Consider the following 19,980-nt stretch of genomic DNA (forward strand, 5'->3'; position numbering starts at 1 on the left):
AAACATGTATAGTGTGTACGCATGAATCCACTGACTGATCGGAACTTCAGTTGTAGGTACAATCGTTGTAGATAACACATTTGTTGGAAAATTCTGAAGTGTGTACTCGGCCTAACTTCACTCAATGCCCATAACGTGACCATATCAAGGGACTCAATCTCTTTAAAGAGAAAAAAAAAAGAAAGATTTAACACCCCAACAAAAGCACCTGATATTATTGTAAGTTAAGTGTCTCAAATTCACCATATGGATGGAGCTTTCAACAGACCCTTCTCACTAAAGATAGAATTACTGCTAACTCCTAGGTTCTTTTCCCCCCCATCATTTTTCTTGTCATTGTCTTACCTTCATTGTTGTAACATGTATGCTGTTTATAATTGTTTTATGTTCCCACTGAACGTGATTTAAGTAGAATTCACTTATTTTCCTTAAACATATTTTTATACCTAACACACAGTCTATAAAAAAGTATTGAATATTCAAATATACTATGTAGGATGCAATACCTTGCAATTTATTTTACTAGCACAGCCACTTTCTGAATAAATAATGTCAAACACAGTTATACAAAAATAACATGTTTAATCACAACAATAGATATCTCTATGCCACTTCACATGGTCTTCTGGAACTGCTCAAAGTCCTGTATGGAGGCCTTGGCAACGTCTTCACAGAAAACATGGTTGGGCATGGATGCCAGCTTATCTAAGGAGACGTAGTTGGGTAGTGTTGGGTCATAAATTGCTCTTCCCAAAAAATGAAGAAACTGGTGCCTTTCCTTAATTTTCAACAGACTAGTGTTAAAAATCTGAAAAGAAAGAGAGGACAAAGCAATCACTGGTTTTATAGAGTATGTACACTTCTGTGTAATACCTGAATAAGGCTGGGTACACACTACAGGGTTTTTAGCTGATTATCGGGCCAATCCCAGGATAACGATGAACGTTTCTCGATCCAAAGCACATCGTATCATTTGATTTTTAATCTAAACTAAAAATCTCGTTCAACAATGGAACAATGTCGTTCTAATACTGCAGTGTGTATGTATTTAGGACTGGCAGTGTCCATAGATCTCCATAGAGTTTGCAGAGTCATCATCTTTTCAGTCTATGGTTATGGCAGATGAAGAGCACAGATCCGACGGTAAATCGTGTTTAGTGTGTACACATGAATTGGCTGCTGATCAGGACTTTTTTTTTTCTCTAGTCATTGGTAAAATCGTTAACTATACCCCATCGGGAGAAATTTTCTGTAGTGTCTACCCAGCCTAAGACTATTTTATGAAACATTTGAGGATTTTACGATTAACCGGAAAAGTAACACAAACAGAAATGTATTTTACTTTTACTAAGCAACCGGGTGGTCAATTGTGAAGTTGGGCGCAGGTAATGGACCGCACTCTCCGATCTGTTTGCACAAGCATTAAGCAGATATAGCACAAAAGTTGCCCTTAGTGATAAGAAAACCACATTGAAGAAATGTAAACAGACACAATTAGAGTAGGGTAAAAAGCATATGATGCGAGTGTTAGAGGCTAAACACACAATATAACAGGCTAAAGTACAAACGATTGCGGTCAATAAAATAGTGAAAAAACTTTTTTAGATCAATTAGTGAAAGGAAAAAAAACGAGCAGAAAGAGGAAGAGTGAGGCTAAAACCTGAAGGGGATGGATGTGTTGAAAGAGACAGAAATTGCAGACTGTCTAACATTATTTCTAGAGATGAGCGGGCTCGGATATCTGAAATCCGAGCCCACCCGAACGTTGCCGATCCGAGCCGGATCCGAGACAGATCCGGGTATTCCCGCTTATTGCAAAACTGAAACCGAGGCTCTGAGTCATAATCCCGCTGTCGGATCTCGCGATACTCGTATTCTATAAATTCCCCGCTAGTCACGGCCATCTTCACTCGGGCATTGATCAGGGTAGAGGGAGGTTGTGTTAGGTGGTCCTCTGTCCTGCTATATCTCGTGCTGTGCTGTGCTCAGTCCAAAAAAATGTTATAAAAATAAGAAATTAAAAAAAAATATCCAAAAACAATCCTGCAGTATAAGTCCATTGGTACTGCAATATTACAAAGTTCACTGATTCTGCAGAATAGACTGGGAATTAGTGGAAATGATTGTTATTGAATGTTATTGAGGTTAATAATAGTGTAGGAGTGAAAATAAACCAAAAAACTTGTTTTTAACACTTTTTATGTTTTTTTCAAAATAAATCGGAATCCAAAACCTTAAATCCGAACCAAAACCTTTCGTCAGGTGTTTTGCGAAACAAATCCGAACCCAAAACCTCAAGCAAATCCAAATCACAAACACGAGACACCAAAAGTGGCCGGTGCACATCCCTAATTATTTCTGCTCAGTATTTACTGATGAAAATGTAAAGTGGTCCCCTAAACGTGAGGGGAAAAGGTATAACCTACTGTTGTGTAGACACAATATGTTCACTATAGAAGAGATGTTACTAGCACTTTCAAAAGGAAAAGAATTAAATGAGTCCAGATGGTACATACAAGAGTATTAAAAGAACAAGAACGGTGTTTGCAGCTGCTTTAGCAAAACTTTTTAACCAATCAGGGCTGGCAGGTATAAGGTCAGGTAATTAGAGAATGGCAAATGCACTTTCACTACACAAAAGGTGAAGTAGGACGAGTCTCACGTGAATAGCAGGAAATTTAGTAGAATCACTTAAACATTTGTTGACTATTTAGAAACCAACAATTTACAAGATCCGAGAAAATAGATTTGCTGCTGGAAGATCATGTTTAACAAATCTAGCAGATGATTTTATTGACTCGGTAATGAAAGTTATAGATCAGTGAATATAAGTTGTTTAGATTTTAGCCAGACATTAAATTTAGAGAAGGGCTACTGCTGGAATATGTGTGCATGCCATAGCTCTTGTGTGTGCAAGCGTCTGTACAGTGAGTGAGTCCATCGGATTCTAAAGGAAAATTATAATTAAAATAGAAACCAAATCAACACAACAGTACTATTACCAATTATCATGAGAAGTGTTTAACTGGCTGGAGGACAAAGAAATAGACGGATCGATACATGGTCAGATTATAGGGCCATTCAGTTGTAATTTACTGTTTAACAGATATAATTTTATTTTGTAAATATTTTGGGCATAGTAATACTTTATTTTATCATTTACACACTAAATACATTTCGGTGACATGAATGAAAAAAAAAAAGACAATGCTAAATTAATGGTTCAATTTATTAACACGTCTGTACTCTGTACAAGTTCACACAATCTGACTAAATGTAACATAGAAGCACCAGACAGGACTGTGGGCTATGTGGTCCTGTATAATGGATATGGCCTCGGATGTCCTCACAAGATGTTATTCAGTCAACTATTCTTATCATATAATATTTATAATGCCCCAATTTTTACACAGCTCTGTACAAAAGCCACAGCACCTTCTATGCTTCTATTTCGGTCTCTCCATTGTTCCGTTTTTTTTGACAGAAGAATGGAGGAGAGAGAGAGTGGGGATGAAGGATTGGAAGTGGCAAGGGACTAGGTAGGGCAAATAAACAAAAAGAGATAGAGAGAAATAGACTCAGCTAGTTACATTGTCCTGGGTAAGTACAATGGTGAATGCAGATTCTGGATGTAGCAGATAATTGTCTCTGGTGGTCATCAGATGTCGTTTAACTTACGATCCCTTTGGAAGTTTATCACAACGACATCTGCCTCCACCTAGACTTACGCACAATATATAATTTACAAAACAAGTCACAATTCAGCAAATTGGTCAGTTGAACAAAAGGATATAAGTGGGATGATACAATAGTTACTGACAAATTGTGGTTACATACATAGAAAATACAGATTGCAGTGAGATGGTCTTTATACTTTATATATTTATATACAAGTATCATATTTTCTGTGGTATGACTGAAAAATAAAAGAGACACTTAAATTAAGAATACCTGTGGGAACTTAGTGATTAAGTTGTGGGAAATCCCCATGGTATTGTGCACGTAATCAAAGGTTTCCGTAAGTCTCCTCTTGTTCGCGGTTAACATCTTAGGAACCCTCAACGCAATATGTTGTATTTCATTTTTATGGAAGCCCAGTTCTATTTCCAAAACCTGTAAAATAAATACAAGGACTTTTACTAAACTTTCCCAGGAATGTTCTAAATTATATTACCTGTATGATACCTGTTTGCCAGACTAAAAATCATCAGACACTTGACTAGTACACTGAGTATAAAGAGAGCAGAAGTACAGCTACCAACTAGCTCAAACTTTATTATTCCGTACTTTGTATGATAATTTTAAAGGTCACTGATAAGTATGTAAGTGTATGCAAATGTAAAATTGGGAAGACGTGATTGTATAATAAAGACTCATCCCCTCACTGGTTCTCCTGCATTCATGACTGCACCAGTTTGGTCTTGGAATATATGAATGAGGACACAGAGAATAAAGTACAGAGCTTCAAGCAAGGAAGCGAAAATACACACACTACCTTTAGATTCTCTTTTACCGGTTCAAGACTTCCGGTTACCATCCTGGGGAGACGGGTTACAATATCTCGGGTCTATAATTCAATGGAAAGCAAAAGTCAATGTCATCTTATCTATAAACCGAAGTAAAAAAGTGTAACATTTTACATTAAATGACATAATAAAAGTAAACACTTAGCATGTGTGTGGATGCTGTCAGTCATTATTTATAGGCAAGGCAACTTGTATTTTAAATAATGAAGCCTCCTTCCTACCCGTTGTAGAACCCGTCAATTCATAGTCATTCTTGCTTTTAAATTAGGTTACTTAATTGGGATTCCAGAGGTGACTGCAATGTTTTCAGGTTCTATATGCCGCTCGGCTTGTATGGTAGAATATGTTATAGAATATAGCACGTTTAAGTGAAGCGGGGAAGCCAGAGATGGTGAATAGAAATACGATCTATGTCATATCATCATATGATCTATGTCATATCATCATATGACCGCCCAGCTGCTCTGAGCCGGGAGTGCAGAGACAGGCTGAGCTGCAGATAGCGTGGCCATCGTTGGAATGCCCAGGTAGTGAAGTGAAATTAGGAAAACAAGCAAATAAAAGTAGAATTGATGTACTTTAAGGAAGGGGGGAGGGGAACTTTGAATAACTTCTCAAACAAAAACTGCCGCTCATACATCAAATACTATATCGATACCAATGCACATCATAGGTTTTACAAGCTATAATCATCCTTTCCTAAGACAGTTTGCAACTCACAAGTTTTTACAAACACAGTCACTTCTTAAGATGCCATCCTAAAACACAGTGGTGTTATGAAGAGGATGATAATGTAATGGAGTGAATATATTTTACTGCACTTTTGTGCAGAGAATATGAGCTTGCCAGATCACACTGCAATAACCCAATTACCTCCATTCTAGAGGCGCAAGTTGAAGTACAAAGGCCGCAATTCGCTTGCGGTTTGTCTAAAGTCATAATGCTGCATATGTATATGGTGGTGTTTTAACTGTTAAAAATGTACACACTTATGTATCCTGATCCCTTAGCATGTAAGTTCTGTCTTTCCTGGTGTTCTCCTTCTACTATTCCATCACCCACTGTACCCCTTGGCCTGCTTCCTTAGCCCTGTGTTCTTGTGCTCAGGCCTACTTCATGGCTTGCATTACCATCACTCTCACTCACTGTCCCTTAAATAATTTGATCTGCATTAACAAGTTATCTGTGTATTTTTTATTTAATCAACATGTCTGGTCTTAATATTATTTTATTTTTCAGGCATTATGTAATGTGTTCTATTCATTGTGTACTACTGAATATGTCATTTTAAAGGTGTTAGCCATCCTTTTGTGGTGCCTTGTAATAAAAACATAATAATAATAATAATAATAATAATAATAATAATAATAATAATATTATTAATAAACAACAACAATAACAATAATAATAAAAAAAGATAATAACTAAAAGGCCACAAAACCTAAAATTCAAGTTGCTTTATAAATATAAAAGCAGATACTAATGCTATTCATATGTACCTCTGTCAAATGTTATCTGGAGCTTATTAGAGGTAAAGATATTTGAAATAAAGGTTTAAACATAAAGGGGCCTCATTCCCTATGCATTTCAGACTTCTCCCAGCCTGAGCTTGGTCTCCTGATTGGCCGTTGACACGAGAGATGCAGGAGGCCAAGTTTGGATATGTGCAAACAAGCTCAACGCAGACCACAAGCAGCGGTTTCTATGAATGTTAGAAGATATCTATTTATTTTGGGTCAAGCTGCATATTACAATCAGTGGCTTTTACCCATCAAAGAAATGAAGTGAAGTTGTGAGCACCAAAGAGGCCACGTCACAAATTGAAATTATTCATGACCATTGATGTATGGATTTAGATACTTTCTAAATACAGTAGCCTATTTTTTTCCTAAGTAATAGGGTTTTGCTCTAGGTGGTGCTATACACCCTAAGTGTGTGTGACAAATGGAACACAGGAAAAGTAAATATGACAAAGTATTCTTATCGCACACATTCTTACCTTCTCCGCACTGAGTCCCAGCTGTTTCTGGAAGAAGCCCAGGCGATTATCCAGTCTTTCCACGGAAAAGTTCAGTAAATAGGGGGCTCGGGAGACAATCTGTGCGATTGCTTGACTGCTGAATTTTCTGGAGCTCAGGTAAGCAACCCTAACAAATATAACAATGAAGAGATTGCTGAATTTAAGGTACAACTGAGAAAATGTTTCTCTTTAATCAAGAGGATTAAAAAACACTTTTATCTTCTGTCTGACAATGTTTCGGTTTTAGATATAGAATTCTTTTTACAAATAGGCTCCATGTCAGGAAAACGCCCAATGAGACGATGACTATGAATGAGTGGAAAAGTGAAAACACGTGTCTTATTGTATGTGTAGCGCAGCAACAGAACCACATGTCTAGGGCACGTCTCTGGATGAGTGGGAGTAATGTCCTATTCCTAAAGCAGACATGTGGATCTGGGCTTTGGGGGCCTCATACGGCCCTCTTCTTTCTTCTTTGTAGTATATTTAAGAAATTCAATTGGATGCAGCCCTTACCCTTCTAATCCGCACTATATCAAATTAACGTCCTTATATTATGCAATTGCATATTTAAAAGTGAACTGGCGCTGAACTGTAGCCAATCTCAAAAATAAAATACAGGCATTAGAAGTACAAATGAGTAATACAATGTTTGTTAACCCTTACACATCTAACAATGGATGAGCATTACCAAGTTCATACTTTTCCTCAATGATCTGATTCACAAAGATTATAGATAAAGTATTAAAGCTGGTGTCACACCAGAATTTTAGAAGCAAGATAATTCCGCTGCTTAAAAGCTCACAGGACTTTTTTTTTTTTTTTTACAACTTTTGCAAAAGTACAGTGTACAATAGGCAGGATGACAGCTAAAGTGGAATCTTAAAGCAGGTTTACACAATCATGCCTTTGCCAGGTCATTTTTAATAACATTTTTATATTTTTAAAGATCATTGAGTGAAAAAGGGATGGCTTAGGGGTTAAGAGGACAGGGTAGGGTGGAGGTGTTTCCGCCTGCCGTCTTGGAGCAATAGCCATTAGGATCTAGTTCGGGGGATTCGCTCTCTCCCCGAAACAGGCATATCAATAAATAATATTTGAGTAACTAAGAGGAGTAGATATTAAGGTGCATATTAGGAAGAAATCTTGTTATTAGAGGAGTAGGTGGAACAGGGACACTGATCAGGGTATAGTTATCACTTTTGACATGGAGGAGACAAGTGACCCTTGAACCGGGGGGGAATGAGATTTCTCCAAAATTTGGCTAACACAAGAGCTTCTATAACCAATAGCTTTTTACAGCTCGTGAGCAACAGGCACACAATATTTAAGCTTTCTTTCAATGGACCTGCATTTCAACAGCTTTTTTTTTAATGCCCTAGTTCAGAGGTGCTCAAACTCAATTCCCAAAAGTAGAAATACACATACTTAAAAGAAATGATTGTTTACTTTTGAAGTTGATAGTTATACCCCATTCATACTGCACCAAAATCCCGGGTTTTTGCCGGGGCGAGCTCAAACGACCCGGGTCTTGGTGCAGTATGAATGGTACAAGTCAAAAATCCCGGGTCCAAAAACCCGGGTCTTCAACCCGGGATTTATCGAGGGGTAATTCCTGGGTCGGACCCAGGTTGCCTGCACTATGAATGGTTTTTCAACCCGGGTTGCACAGAAAACAAGCTAATTGGCTGTCTGCCTGTCTTTGGAGGATGATGTCATCGGTGGGAGCCCGTGGAAGATTCGAGAAGGAGTTTAGGAGAAATGGTGGAGTGCAGATCAAGCTGAAGCAGAATCGGAGTTTGTTGGAGAATGACAGCCATGATGAAAAGTAATGTGGTAAACAATCACCACCCACTTTTGCATCATCTTTATGCGTCAAAAAACCAGTCACCTTTCAATGACATCACCATTTTTCAGCCAATGAAAACTGCTCTGGTGATGACTCCCACAAATTGCCAGGGCACAGACTTGTGCAGTATGAATGGGGCCAACCCGGGAAATTCCCGGGTCCGAGGTGCAGTATGAATGGTGTCTCTGAGCTGGGACGCTCCGAGCCCCGGCAAAAACCCGGCTTGAAAAACCCGGGATATTGCCGGGGCGGCAGTATGAAAGCGGTATTAGACATTTGTCTGTGCTACCATGGAGACTGACATTAGGGTGGGATTAAACCCCTTTAATGGAATTACTTGGTCGTATCTTAATATTTATCGTGACTTGGAGGGGAGTACTTGGGCTTTCTAAGGTAGCGTGTGAGCTGATCATAACATACTCCTGGGAAGTCCTCTTCAGCCAGTCACAAAAAATGTTGATAGGGGTTTCCATTGAATATAATCAGCAGTGGATGATAATAAGGGCAGACGTGGCTAAGAGCAATAAGGGGCCCATGGTCTCATCCTCAATCTCCTGGGGGCCTGCCAATGTTGGTTTGTTTTTTTAAACTTCTGTTTCAAATTTTCACACAAAAATTGTGAACTTGCATGGACAATGGGACAATAGACATTGGGCCTGGGGCCGTGATCTTTCTGGCCAGCCGGCCCATTCATGGCACCGAGACCCTTCTTGGTGGTATTAAATGTATGCATGCTCAGGTATAAGCCCCCTGCCTTAACTGGCTCAGGATGCCTAGGCTGACAGAAAAGGTGGGCAAGCCAGTTCTCAGTGATGATTGGCTGGGTCCACTCTTCTTCCCATTTCCTCCTCCCCTCCTGTTTCTCACTATTTCCCCTCCTGTTTCTCACTATTTCCTCTCCTATTGTCTCCTCTTCTCCATGCAGGTCAATCCCTTAAAATCTTCAGCACATGTAAACCTCTATAGGAGGCAGACAGAGGAATCTGACTCACAGCATTCAAGCTCTAATTTGTGTGTGTGTGGGGGTATTAATGAAATGTGTGTGTGGGGGTATTAATGAAATGTGTGTACGAATAGGGTATTAATGTAATGTGCATTTGTGTGGGAGGTGTGTTCACATAATGTGTGCAAAGGGGAGTATAGTAAGGTAATGCATGTTGGCTATTAATGTAACGTGGGTAAATGTTAATATGGTATCTTTTTTTATTAAATGTGTGGGCTAGCAAGATAATATATTGATAGCCTCCACAAATTATACTTTAAGGGGCTAATAATGCAATGTGGGGGTCTATGTATTAAATTTGGGTGAAAATAATTTAATGGCAGAGCTGTTGGGAGGTGGGGACCTATTTATTAAAATGTGTGTTACTGAATTAAATGTCTGGACAGATTGGAGGAAATAGGCCTAATTATTAAATGTGAATTCTAATAATTTACTCTTAGGGCTTTTTGAAGGTCTATTTATTAAATGTGGGTGCTGGTTTGGAGGAGAGGGGACTAATTATTAAATGTGGGTTTTATTGATTTAATGCAAGAACTCTGGAATGGTTGCGGTCAGGGAGTGTACACTCATTGCTCTGCATTCCAGGAACAGAATAGTACCAATCCCTTTTCCAAACATTTCCCCAACATTCCAGGATCTGGCCAAGCAGCAACAGAGCTTAAGATAACAGCAGCAGGAAGTCAGAGTTGCACCGCAACTGTCTCTATGCTGTCACATATGTGACAAGGGCTAGGAGCGTGGCGAGACATATGTAACAAAGGGAGATAGGATCGGGGCACAATTCAACTCAGCTGAAAAGTACAAAGCACATCTCTACTACATGTTAAACATGCAGTAGGTGTCTGGCCACATAAAGTACAATGGACATGTAGTCACAACGCTTACTACAGCCCAGGGTCCCAGATCACCTTAATCCACTACTGATCTAATGGATCCAAGACCCCCATGGTTCTCAGAATTTTGGATATGGAGGTGTTAGACTGCTTTTTTAGTTGTGGGACGAGTTCTTTAACTTACTCATGCATATAAAATGTTTCTACTCAAACCAATCTCATAACATAAAAAAATGTAAAATATAAAACATGCTTATTATTTTCATTAATTAAAACCATACAATCTTGTGTGTAAAAGGAGCAGCTTCCTGATAGACACCAGTGTTGTACGGTTTTACCCATGGATAGAACCATTGATAAAAGCATGAAAAACTGGATTTAAATGAGGTTAAAGTTATTTTAGATGCACTAAAGATGTCGCAATACCATGGTAAGGACTATTCAATTAGATAATAAAGGTGATCACTTTAAATTCACTTTCCTACTTCTGTGTCATACTTTATATTGTATGGTCTTGTCCTGTTTTCTGAGTGCTGGTACTTTTGTTTAAGCAAACCTGACAGAGGACATATCAAGCAGCCTTAATTTTATAGCATATTATTCTGAATTGTTTGTTTGCCATTTTATTTGCACACCGTGATCATTCTGCTCATCTGTGCCCATATATGCTTACTGTTCTCATGTATGTCTTTTTGCATGCTTTGTCGTGTATTCTGTTAATTAATAGGAATAAAGGTATTAATGTAATCTGTATCTGTCAATGACAATACACCATGCAGGGTTCATAGTAATCCACAAACTGAAATGTAAATTATAGACTATTAGAGGTTTGCACCTCAAAGCACATTCAACAAGACACTTAATTAAAAATACAATAATTTAACCAGAGAGCTGCCCCGTGTCAAGTAAAAAATCAAAAACGTAATTGGTTCAGGTAAAATCCTGTTTTCAAGGACAACCTCTCCAACACACCTCGACAATTACATTGTTATGAAACAACTACGACTGCATGCAATCTCACATACGGTAATAGGTCTGCACAACGAGCAGCCTTGTGTAAAATTTGGCAGGGATTTGTATCTATACAAAATATAAAGACAAAACACTTGCTCTAACTCGCATGGATACATTTTCAGAAGCGCCGACAGAACATAAACACAAGTTTGATTATGAATAATTTAAAGACTAAAGAGAAACGCCTATCTGTAGATTTTATATTAGCCACAGATTACTTATTTAGTATCAGACTTGTATCCTCTGATTTCGGCAGTCTGAGTCCAGTCCATGTCTCAACAAAACTTGTCCGGCACCATAAACCTTTGGTCATAATAATTCCAGAATACTTAAGGTTTCTGTTCTTCACTTTATACTAGTTATTATTAATCTTTATTTGTAGGACACTACAAGGTTTCCGCAGTGCTGTACAGAGAACAGACAGTGGACCATACAGGGAAACCAGTACATAACAATAAACAAAAAATACCAAGAATTCTAAAGCTCCAATAAATCGAACACAGTGAAGTAGGAGCAGAAGAATAGGTAGAGAAACAGGAGGGAAGATTGTCCTGCTCATAAGACCTTACATCCTACAGGGAGTGCAACAGACAGCAGTAACATTGGGGACTCAGAGGGGATCAATCGCAAGAGGAGCGAGAAGCGGAACAGGGGGTAGAGAGGAGAATGAGCATGCAGAGATGGTTAGGTGGATGGCTGGTAGACTTTGAGAACAGATGAGTTTTAAGTGCCTGTCTGAAGGTGCACAAATTAGGGGACAGTCGGATGGAGCGTGGGAGGTCGTTCCAGTGGAGGGGGGCAACCCGGGAGCAATCCTGGATTCTGGAGTGGGATGAGGGGATCAGAATGGAGGAGAGGCGACGGTTACTGGCCGATCGCAGGGAATGGGAGGGATTGTGAATGGAGAGGAGGTGGGAGATGTATGGGGTAGTGGAGTTGGAGAGGGCCTTGTAGATGAAGGTGAGGAGTTTGAAAATAATTATGTAGGGGAAGAGGAGCCAGTGTAAGGCAAGGCTGAGGGGAGGCAGAAGAGGAGCAGCTGGAGAGGAAGATGAGTCTTGCAGCCATGTTAACTATTGCCACGCGGTAACTATTATATTGGTGTTACAACGATGAATGAGGCCATTAGTTTGAGTGCTTTGTCTCTCCTGATAACGCCAGTCTTATTTAATTTTTCTTTAGTAAACCCTACCTACCCAGCAATTCCTAATTTATTACCAAAAAAACATCCTTGGGGAATATTTCCTCACCCCCAACCCCTCTGCTGATGTGGCATGACGTGGGTGACATAATAAATGTTTTATGAAAATGTATGTATTATATACTGCATGATCTGTGTTATGTACTGTGTTCATTTATTGCTCGGCTTTCCATATTTCACGTACCTATACGTTTTCCAAACAGGTCCCAACATTCCAGGATCCAGAAAAAACACCAATATCAGGTTGTGAAAGCTGCAATAACAGGTAACTTTTTTGGGGGCCCAAAAAGTTACTGTACTGGGGCCCCAAATTGCTCTTAGCGGCCCTGTGTGCCCTAAAGGGCCGCTTCACACACTTTGGCTGTAGGCATTATTACAGTTCTCTTATGTTCTTAGATTTCCTATAGTGTAGCACCTTATCAAATTTTTAAATGACCTGGGACTAATTAAAGCAATTCAAACTTTATTTCTTGTTTACATTACAGACATCACATAATAATGCACACAATGGAAGACTACTGGAAAAGTACACTAATAATGATGGCAACCTAACAATGATGCTTTGTATCACAAGACATATGAAAAATGGCATCAACAAAAAGGTAATTTATTTCCAAGATATTTTACCAATTCGATATTGACATTGCAACCTATGTTTAGTGAAAATAAGACTAAAAAGTGTAATATTGTGACGATCTGATGAACACACAGATGGACAGTATAAATACAACTTTGTTTTTTTTTAAAATTAAAAGTAAATTGTGTTTTGGAGGTGGCCAGGGGCAGGTCAAAACATACAAGCATTGAACACTCCCCAAGTGGGGCATGGCCACACACTCCCTTTCATGCGCCTTAGTGAAGGAACGCAGTGTCCCAATTCCCCAACTTCTAAAGTTAGATGATCTGCTGCATTATCTGGCTGACATCAGAACTTTAAACTGATTACACCCCTGACTTCAAACCCTATGAGGTTGGTTTTGTGATGCGACAGTGGGGGCCAGGTGTTGATAGAGAACTACACAGGCCTTCCCCCTCCTTACTGGAAAATTTGCAGTAATAACTAGATTTTAGGTGAATTCTAGTAGAGAGAGTCTATAAGCAGTTAGATATAACATATTTGCATATTTCATTCAACAGTAAAAAATAAAACCCACTAAGTTGGATTTATTAGAAAGCTGCCACGACAATGAAGATTTCCTGTATTAAGTTCAACATATGTCATTTTGTTCACAAAATGTTTCATCGTGAACTTAAAGAATAAAACCAACTTGTTGAAGCTGTTGTAATTTAGGCAGTACTCTGTAAATACCAGGATAGCTTCATATACCCTGCAATATATAACAGCATTCTGCACTGCAAAATCTCTTCAACTGAATTTGGCTTGTAAACATAATGAGTTGACAGCAAATTTTATATATAGTAGAACTGCTGTTAGGATGTAAAGATTCTGTGCACTTAATTGGTCATTTACAGACTCATACACAAATGAAGTATCCAAACAACTATTTAGAGTGCACAAGGCATGGTTATGAAACTCCATTCATTAGTCTGTTAGTAAAGCTCTGAGAATCACCACAGTCTGACCTTATGTAAATACAGTCATTCGCTCTCACTGAATGATATCTACAAACACGATACCATATTTAACAAAACCTCATGGATTCATTTTGGAATGTCTTGTGGACCATGGTTTTATGTTCTATGGAAAGCACACACATTCAATACCTCAAGTCAAGTTTAAAGCCCTTTGAAAATAGTTTCTCTAGTCTAAAATTGAGACTATTAAAAAAAAAAAAGAATTTTGTACATTTAAAATGATAAATTAGTGAGTCATGCAAGGATGTCACCAAAATTTTAAAGTAACACGCCCTTAAACTATGTATAGAAAAAAACAAATACTTATTGCCCAATAATAGTGTATACTTAGCAATACTTTTTTCAATATTGTGAAAATATTATTTAATTGCACAAAACAATTAAACACTATGTACATCAGACCCAACTTTCGTACGTCTTAAGTATATCCTCACATGCCACCACATATCCCATAATGTTCCCATATGGTCTCACATGCTGTCATATATCAGCATGTTGTTCTGTTTTGCTGCTCTGTTGCGTCAGAAATCCATTCCAGATTTTGCTGAATATCAGATTTGTTGTGTCTGTTGCTTAGCAACCTTACCCTGCTTCCTGAGCTGCAATGAGGATTCCACATCAGCTGATTGCCAGCTCTTACTAGACCAGTGATGGCTAACTTGTGACACTCCAGGTGTTGTGAAACTACAAGTCCCAGCATGCTTTGCCAATATATAGCAGCTTATTGCTGGAAGGGTATGCTGGGACTTGTAGTTTCACAACACCTGGAGTGTCACAGGTTAGCAAACACTGTACTAGACTCATCACTGCTCATTACTTAGCAGCTGAGCAATCAACACTTTCTGCTCACATAATTTCTACATAGCAGCTAACTGGCCAGGACCTACATAAATACACTTATTGCCATTATTGCCTTGCTGGTGTTAGGTTTACCTAGGCTAGTTCCTGTATCTTTATCCTGTATAGATCGATATATCTTCTGCTACTGGATTCACTGTGTTTGACCTTGGCTTTGTTTACTGGATCTTGCTGTCGGATCTCTGTCTGCCCTTGAGCTCCCAGACTGTTTATTGACTTTGTGTACCTCTCCTATCTTCAGACCCAGCTTGCCAATTGACCATTCTCTTTTGTGTCCCGTTATTCTTGTTTTGTCTGCGTGTTGCTCCATAGCTGCGAGTTTTCCTGACTCTACCTCACTCAAAACTGTATGGTTCTAGGATAGGCAGCTGCTAATGGTGAAAAACATCTGGCAATGTGGGTTCTCTATAGGGGTTATCAATTGCTGATTGTGGGGTTCAGAACACGGCAATAGAACATCTCATGTGCCACCACAGTCATAGACTGGGTTTTCCAATCCTGGGTTCCAACAATCTGCTACTGGAACTGCGGAAGCTCTCCGCCATAGGTGCTGGCCTAAGGAGTACACCGTTATCACCAATTGGTTTCACAGTACGAATGTTTATACTTCCGACTACTCTGAACTTGGATGGAGGTCATTAAGAAATAAGATCATATCATTGTAAAAGCAATCTAAAAGCTAAGCGTCCAATTTCCTATTGCAGCCCTACTCACTATTTTACTGGTGACCAGGGTTCTTCATGTGATCATCAGGTTTCACAGAATTGCAGGGTGTCATTTCAGGTCATGGCAGGGGTATATAATTCAATAGATTTTACATTTTGTTTTAAACGTATTAATTTCGGCTGGCCTTGGGGAAACTAATTACTGCCAGCATTCACAATCCATGTTCATTTTTAATTAGGGATAGAATTTAATTATCTTACATAGATGGAATGTTGGAGCTTGGCTGAAATACGTGGAGTAGGGGAAGGTAAGGCCTTGCAAACATGGCCTAGGAGTGGCAACAAACAATGGAACTGTGTGACTTGGCAAATCCAGGTCTGTGTTGGAATGTAGAACTCTGATAACCAATCACAGCTATAATAACCGTATTGCTCAATTCTGGATCTGATCCGAAATCAGGATATAATATTCTGCAGCTTCCTCCAGAGCCTATAGCAGCGAATTATATTCCTACAGCCATCAGTAATTATAGTGCACAGCTTATAACTGAAAGCGATCTTTCTGCAAGTGACAAATGACCAGCTACAGTCACACAAGGGCAGAACTGATTGGATTTAGGTAGACCACAGGGTTACATACACGCAATGTATTGCGCTCAATTACCAAAATTGCATATGAACACTGACCAAATGGTAGTAGATGATAATTGCAAGTACATATAATCTAGTCCTAATAATAAAAATAATGAGAAACCAATGAGGCTAATGATATTACAATATATGGTCAAATGTGTGAATAAGGGTATCGATATTAAACTGAACGTCCACTAGAGTGTGTGAATAACCAGATAGTAAGATGAGATATATTGGGACCAGTCTAAATAGTGATGACCAGGGGTTTAATAGGCATATGGTCATACAAAAAATAATAAAAACAATATGAACCCTTACGTAGAATCCCGATTTAGTAGGTGATTGAGATCACCTACTAAATCGGGATTCTACATAAGGGTTCATATTGGAATCCCCTTGGACTCAATATTAACTTTTTATTGACTATTTTAATTTTAATGTGTCACCACTTTCATTTGTGGAAATTTTGCTGTTTTATTGTCTTATTGTTTTTATTATTTTTTGTATGACCATCTGCCTATTAAACCCCTGGTCATCACTATTTAGACTGGTCCCAATATACCTCATGTTACTATCTGGTTATTCACACACTCTAGTGGACGTTCAGTTTAATATCGATACCCTTATCAGTCACACATTTGACCATATATTGTAATATCATTAGCCTCATTATTTTTATTATTAGGACTAGATTATATGTACTTGCAATTATCATCTACTACCATTTGGTCAGTGTTCATATGCAATTTTGGTAATTGAGCGCAATACATTGCGTGTATGTATATGTTGTGATTCACAGGAAGGGATTCCTGAGTATTGCTGCTCCTGGCTGATTTGGGGTTGAGCGCAGCCCTTCCCATTGTATCATAGACCACAGGGTTGTAAATGTAATTTAATGGAAAGCACCCCCCAAAAAAAAGAGAATATACTCACAATATGCACTCAAAAGACCAACAATTGAAATAAAATACATTTATTGTAAAAACATAGTCTACCATATTAATTTATGTTGTCAATTAAGTCCTTCCATAGATCGCAATAGAGCTGTATTGTCATAATCACATGCGACAATCACTTTAATTTCTGTTTATGATACGTGAGGAAACATACAGTACTGATAAATTATCTTGACCTTATATAATAAAAGCAAATATGTTGGTACTTTAATAAAATAATGGCTATTCGGAGGCTTATTAATGGAAATATCACTGTTCAGGGGTTGTCCAGCATAAAGAAATTAGTAACATCTCTAAAACTTATCCCTTACTTCCTAATGTGAAGTTCTGGAAGGAAAATACATTATTATGGAAATCTTTTCCTGTTCATTCCCTTTTATCTGCATCCAAAGCCAGGCACAGTAGGACCATGCCTAACGGCCATCTGAGATGTTGTGGATTTCCTGCACAGCATGTATGATACTAAACAGGGACATCTTATATTTCCTAAGCTTGGGCTAAAGTATTTTAACTCAAGATGGGACGAACTCTGTTAGTTTCTGTGATGGAACAGGAAAGAACCAGGAATCCTGTGTAACAGGAATGTGACTGGTGGATGCGGCGAGGTTTACAGGCGATAGAACTGGAAAGATGTGACATCCATTTCACCTGCTGGGATCTCCTATCAGCTTTATAAAAAAAAAAAAAAACCCTGCAGAACCTAGATTATATAGTCTTCAAGTCCCAATGTCAAAATATGTAAGTGTGGCCTGCTACCATAAAGTCACATTTTCCAATTCTTTCTGTAAGGAAGTGCATTTACATTTATTATTTGTAACATAAAAGCTTGCTGTGTTTATTCCCATTTCTTTGGAATCGGCCTCCTCCATTTGCTGGTGGCATTTCTGGTCCAATACCATTTACAGGTTACATACATGTCACTGTGTAAGTGCTGATTCACCATGTTATGGAATGAGTCATTGATGGGCAGACCTGTGTAGGACAGGTATTCCTTACTTCTATGGAACAGGAGTAAGATACACCTTTGGATGCGGGAGATCAGCAAAACTTAGATTTCATTTTACGTTACTAAATATAAAATTGGAAGGGAGCTGTCGGGCAAATGATTTAGCCCACTCGGCACTGTATAACACTGCACTATAAAGCTCATTTAATAAACTAGCGCATATAGAATGTATGTGCTGTAACTCATAGCAACCAGATATCAGCTTTCATCAGTCTAGTGTACTCAAGTGGTGGAAGCAGATATTGCGCTTTGCACCATGTTATTGAATAATTGCTCTTACATGCAGCAATGAGCAGAGAGTAAATGAAACCAAACACAACTGCAGTGCTTTTAACTTCAGTATCTCACTACTAGTGTATGTTTTGTGAATCTCTTCACAGGACAAGCAAAAGTGAACAAAAGAACACTATTGCATATTTAAAGGGGCAGCGAGTTGTAACATTACAGTGTATGTTTTGTAGAGCACTTTGCGGTAAATAAAGTAAGGATACACCATTACTTGATGGATGCTTTGTGTAAATGGTTTGGTCACCGAGGTGGAGCAAATATCATGAATTCTTTTTTAATTTTGCAGAAATTGTTCCATTGCTAAGGGCTTGTTCATGGGGGGAGGGGGGGGGGGGGTGTTTTTATTCAGTCAGCTGCATATGGATTCTACACACCAGGAAATTCAATGCAATATTTCTGCGTCAGTTTCCAATCAGCGTATGGGGTAAGGGACCAAGCAAACAGAATAACAGCAATTATCTCAAACAGATTACAGTGAAAGTAAACCCTACATTTAAACTAAAGTGGAAAGTGTAACATAACCCAGAAAATATGTTAGGTGATCTAGATCACCTATCAGCTTGATCCTATAAGACCACTTATCCCTTGTACAATATGCTCAGTGCTACCATATGTTTTAAATAAAAGGCCAAGAATAAATAATAAATATTTTGAGTGGACGGGAAGAAAAAAAAAAGTGGACTTTCCTGGGAAAATCTGGACATATGAGAACCCAAAAGTGTGGTCAACATGGCAAACGTGCGCATGTCGTCTGGGACATGCAGAAATACGTAATATGGGCATCTAGTTTCAGATGACACGAATTTACTGACTTGTATATACACACCTGTAATTCATAATAAGTACATTGCCAAATTTAAATGCACTGCTTTCATCTTCTGTGTTTATATACCATAATATTTACATCAGGCAGAGCAGCTTTCTGTCCTATGGCAGGGCAGGAAAAATAAACCATTATGTTTTTCAGCCATGTATGTTAAAGCTAGAAAGATCACGTCATGTGTATGGTAAACATTGTAGGAATATATGTACAAACGCTTATGTGAAGATGGTAAATCCCTTTACAAGTTAATATATTAGCTTTTTACAGGAGACAAATACAAAAGGAAAAATAATAAAATAGCGTGTCTGTACAGACGGACAAGGACAGAGGAAACAGAGAAATTACTATTTGCAGAACAGAACGTCTGAACAACACAAAAAGGGAAAATGAGATTTGAGAGAGAGGGAGGGGGAGACAGACACAAACACCGCCTCAAGTGTCAAGGTTAACTGATAAACCAACTGCAGATTTTTTACACTGATGTTTCCACTGAGGAAGACGTTTAATTTTCCATTGACAGACAATGTCCCTCAGCTCTGTGCAACCTCATCTCTGCTTCCCTCATTCAGCAATGAATGCATCGGCCGTCAATGACAGACTATAACAGCACAATGGTATAGAAAGTTCCCTTATCGGAGACAAGGTTTTGGGGAAGGATGGTGGCTTAGTGGTTAGCACTTCTGCCTCACAGCACTGGGGTCATGAGTTC

General features: G+C 38.6%; 2 protein-coding genes across 2 annotated transcripts in view; one reads left to right on the forward strand and one right to left on the reverse strand.

The window, feature by feature from the left end:
* Positions 1-562: 562 nt before the first annotated feature.
* The window catches only part of MTERF3 (mitochondrial transcription termination factor 3), a 33,673-nt gene continuing 14,255 nt past the window's right edge, over positions 563-19,980 (reverse strand). Inside the window, exons 5-8 of the mRNA XM_075213838.1 lie at positions 6,526-6,673; positions 4,496-4,567; positions 3,952-4,113; positions 563-808 (exon numbers count right to left, since the gene is read on the reverse strand). Coding sequence (XP_075069939.1) covers positions 614-808; positions 3,952-4,113; positions 4,496-4,567; positions 6,526-6,673 — 577 coding nt within the window. The 3' untranslated portion in view covers positions 563-613. The remainder of the gene's footprint in view (positions 809-3,951; positions 4,114-4,495; positions 4,568-6,525; positions 6,674-19,980) is intronic.
* PTDSS1 (phosphatidylserine synthase 1) overlaps positions 6,537-19,980 on the forward strand; it is a 52,114-nt gene continuing 38,670 nt past the window's right edge. The window contains exons 1-3 of the mRNA XM_075213837.1: positions 6,537-6,663; positions 12,650-12,711; positions 12,932-13,048. Of these exons, the coding sequence (XP_075069938.1) occupies positions 13,032-13,048 (17 nt within the window). The 5' untranslated portion in view covers positions 6,537-6,663; positions 12,650-12,711; positions 12,932-13,031. The remainder of the gene's footprint in view (positions 6,664-12,649; positions 12,712-12,931; positions 13,049-19,980) is intronic.

This window comes from Mixophyes fleayi, chromosome 5 (genome assembly GCF_038048845.1).
Source record: "Mixophyes fleayi isolate aMixFle1 chromosome 5, aMixFle1.hap1, whole genome shotgun sequence".
In the NCBI taxonomy this organism is placed as follows: Eukaryota; Metazoa; Chordata; class Amphibia; order Anura; family Limnodynastidae; genus Mixophyes; species Mixophyes fleayi.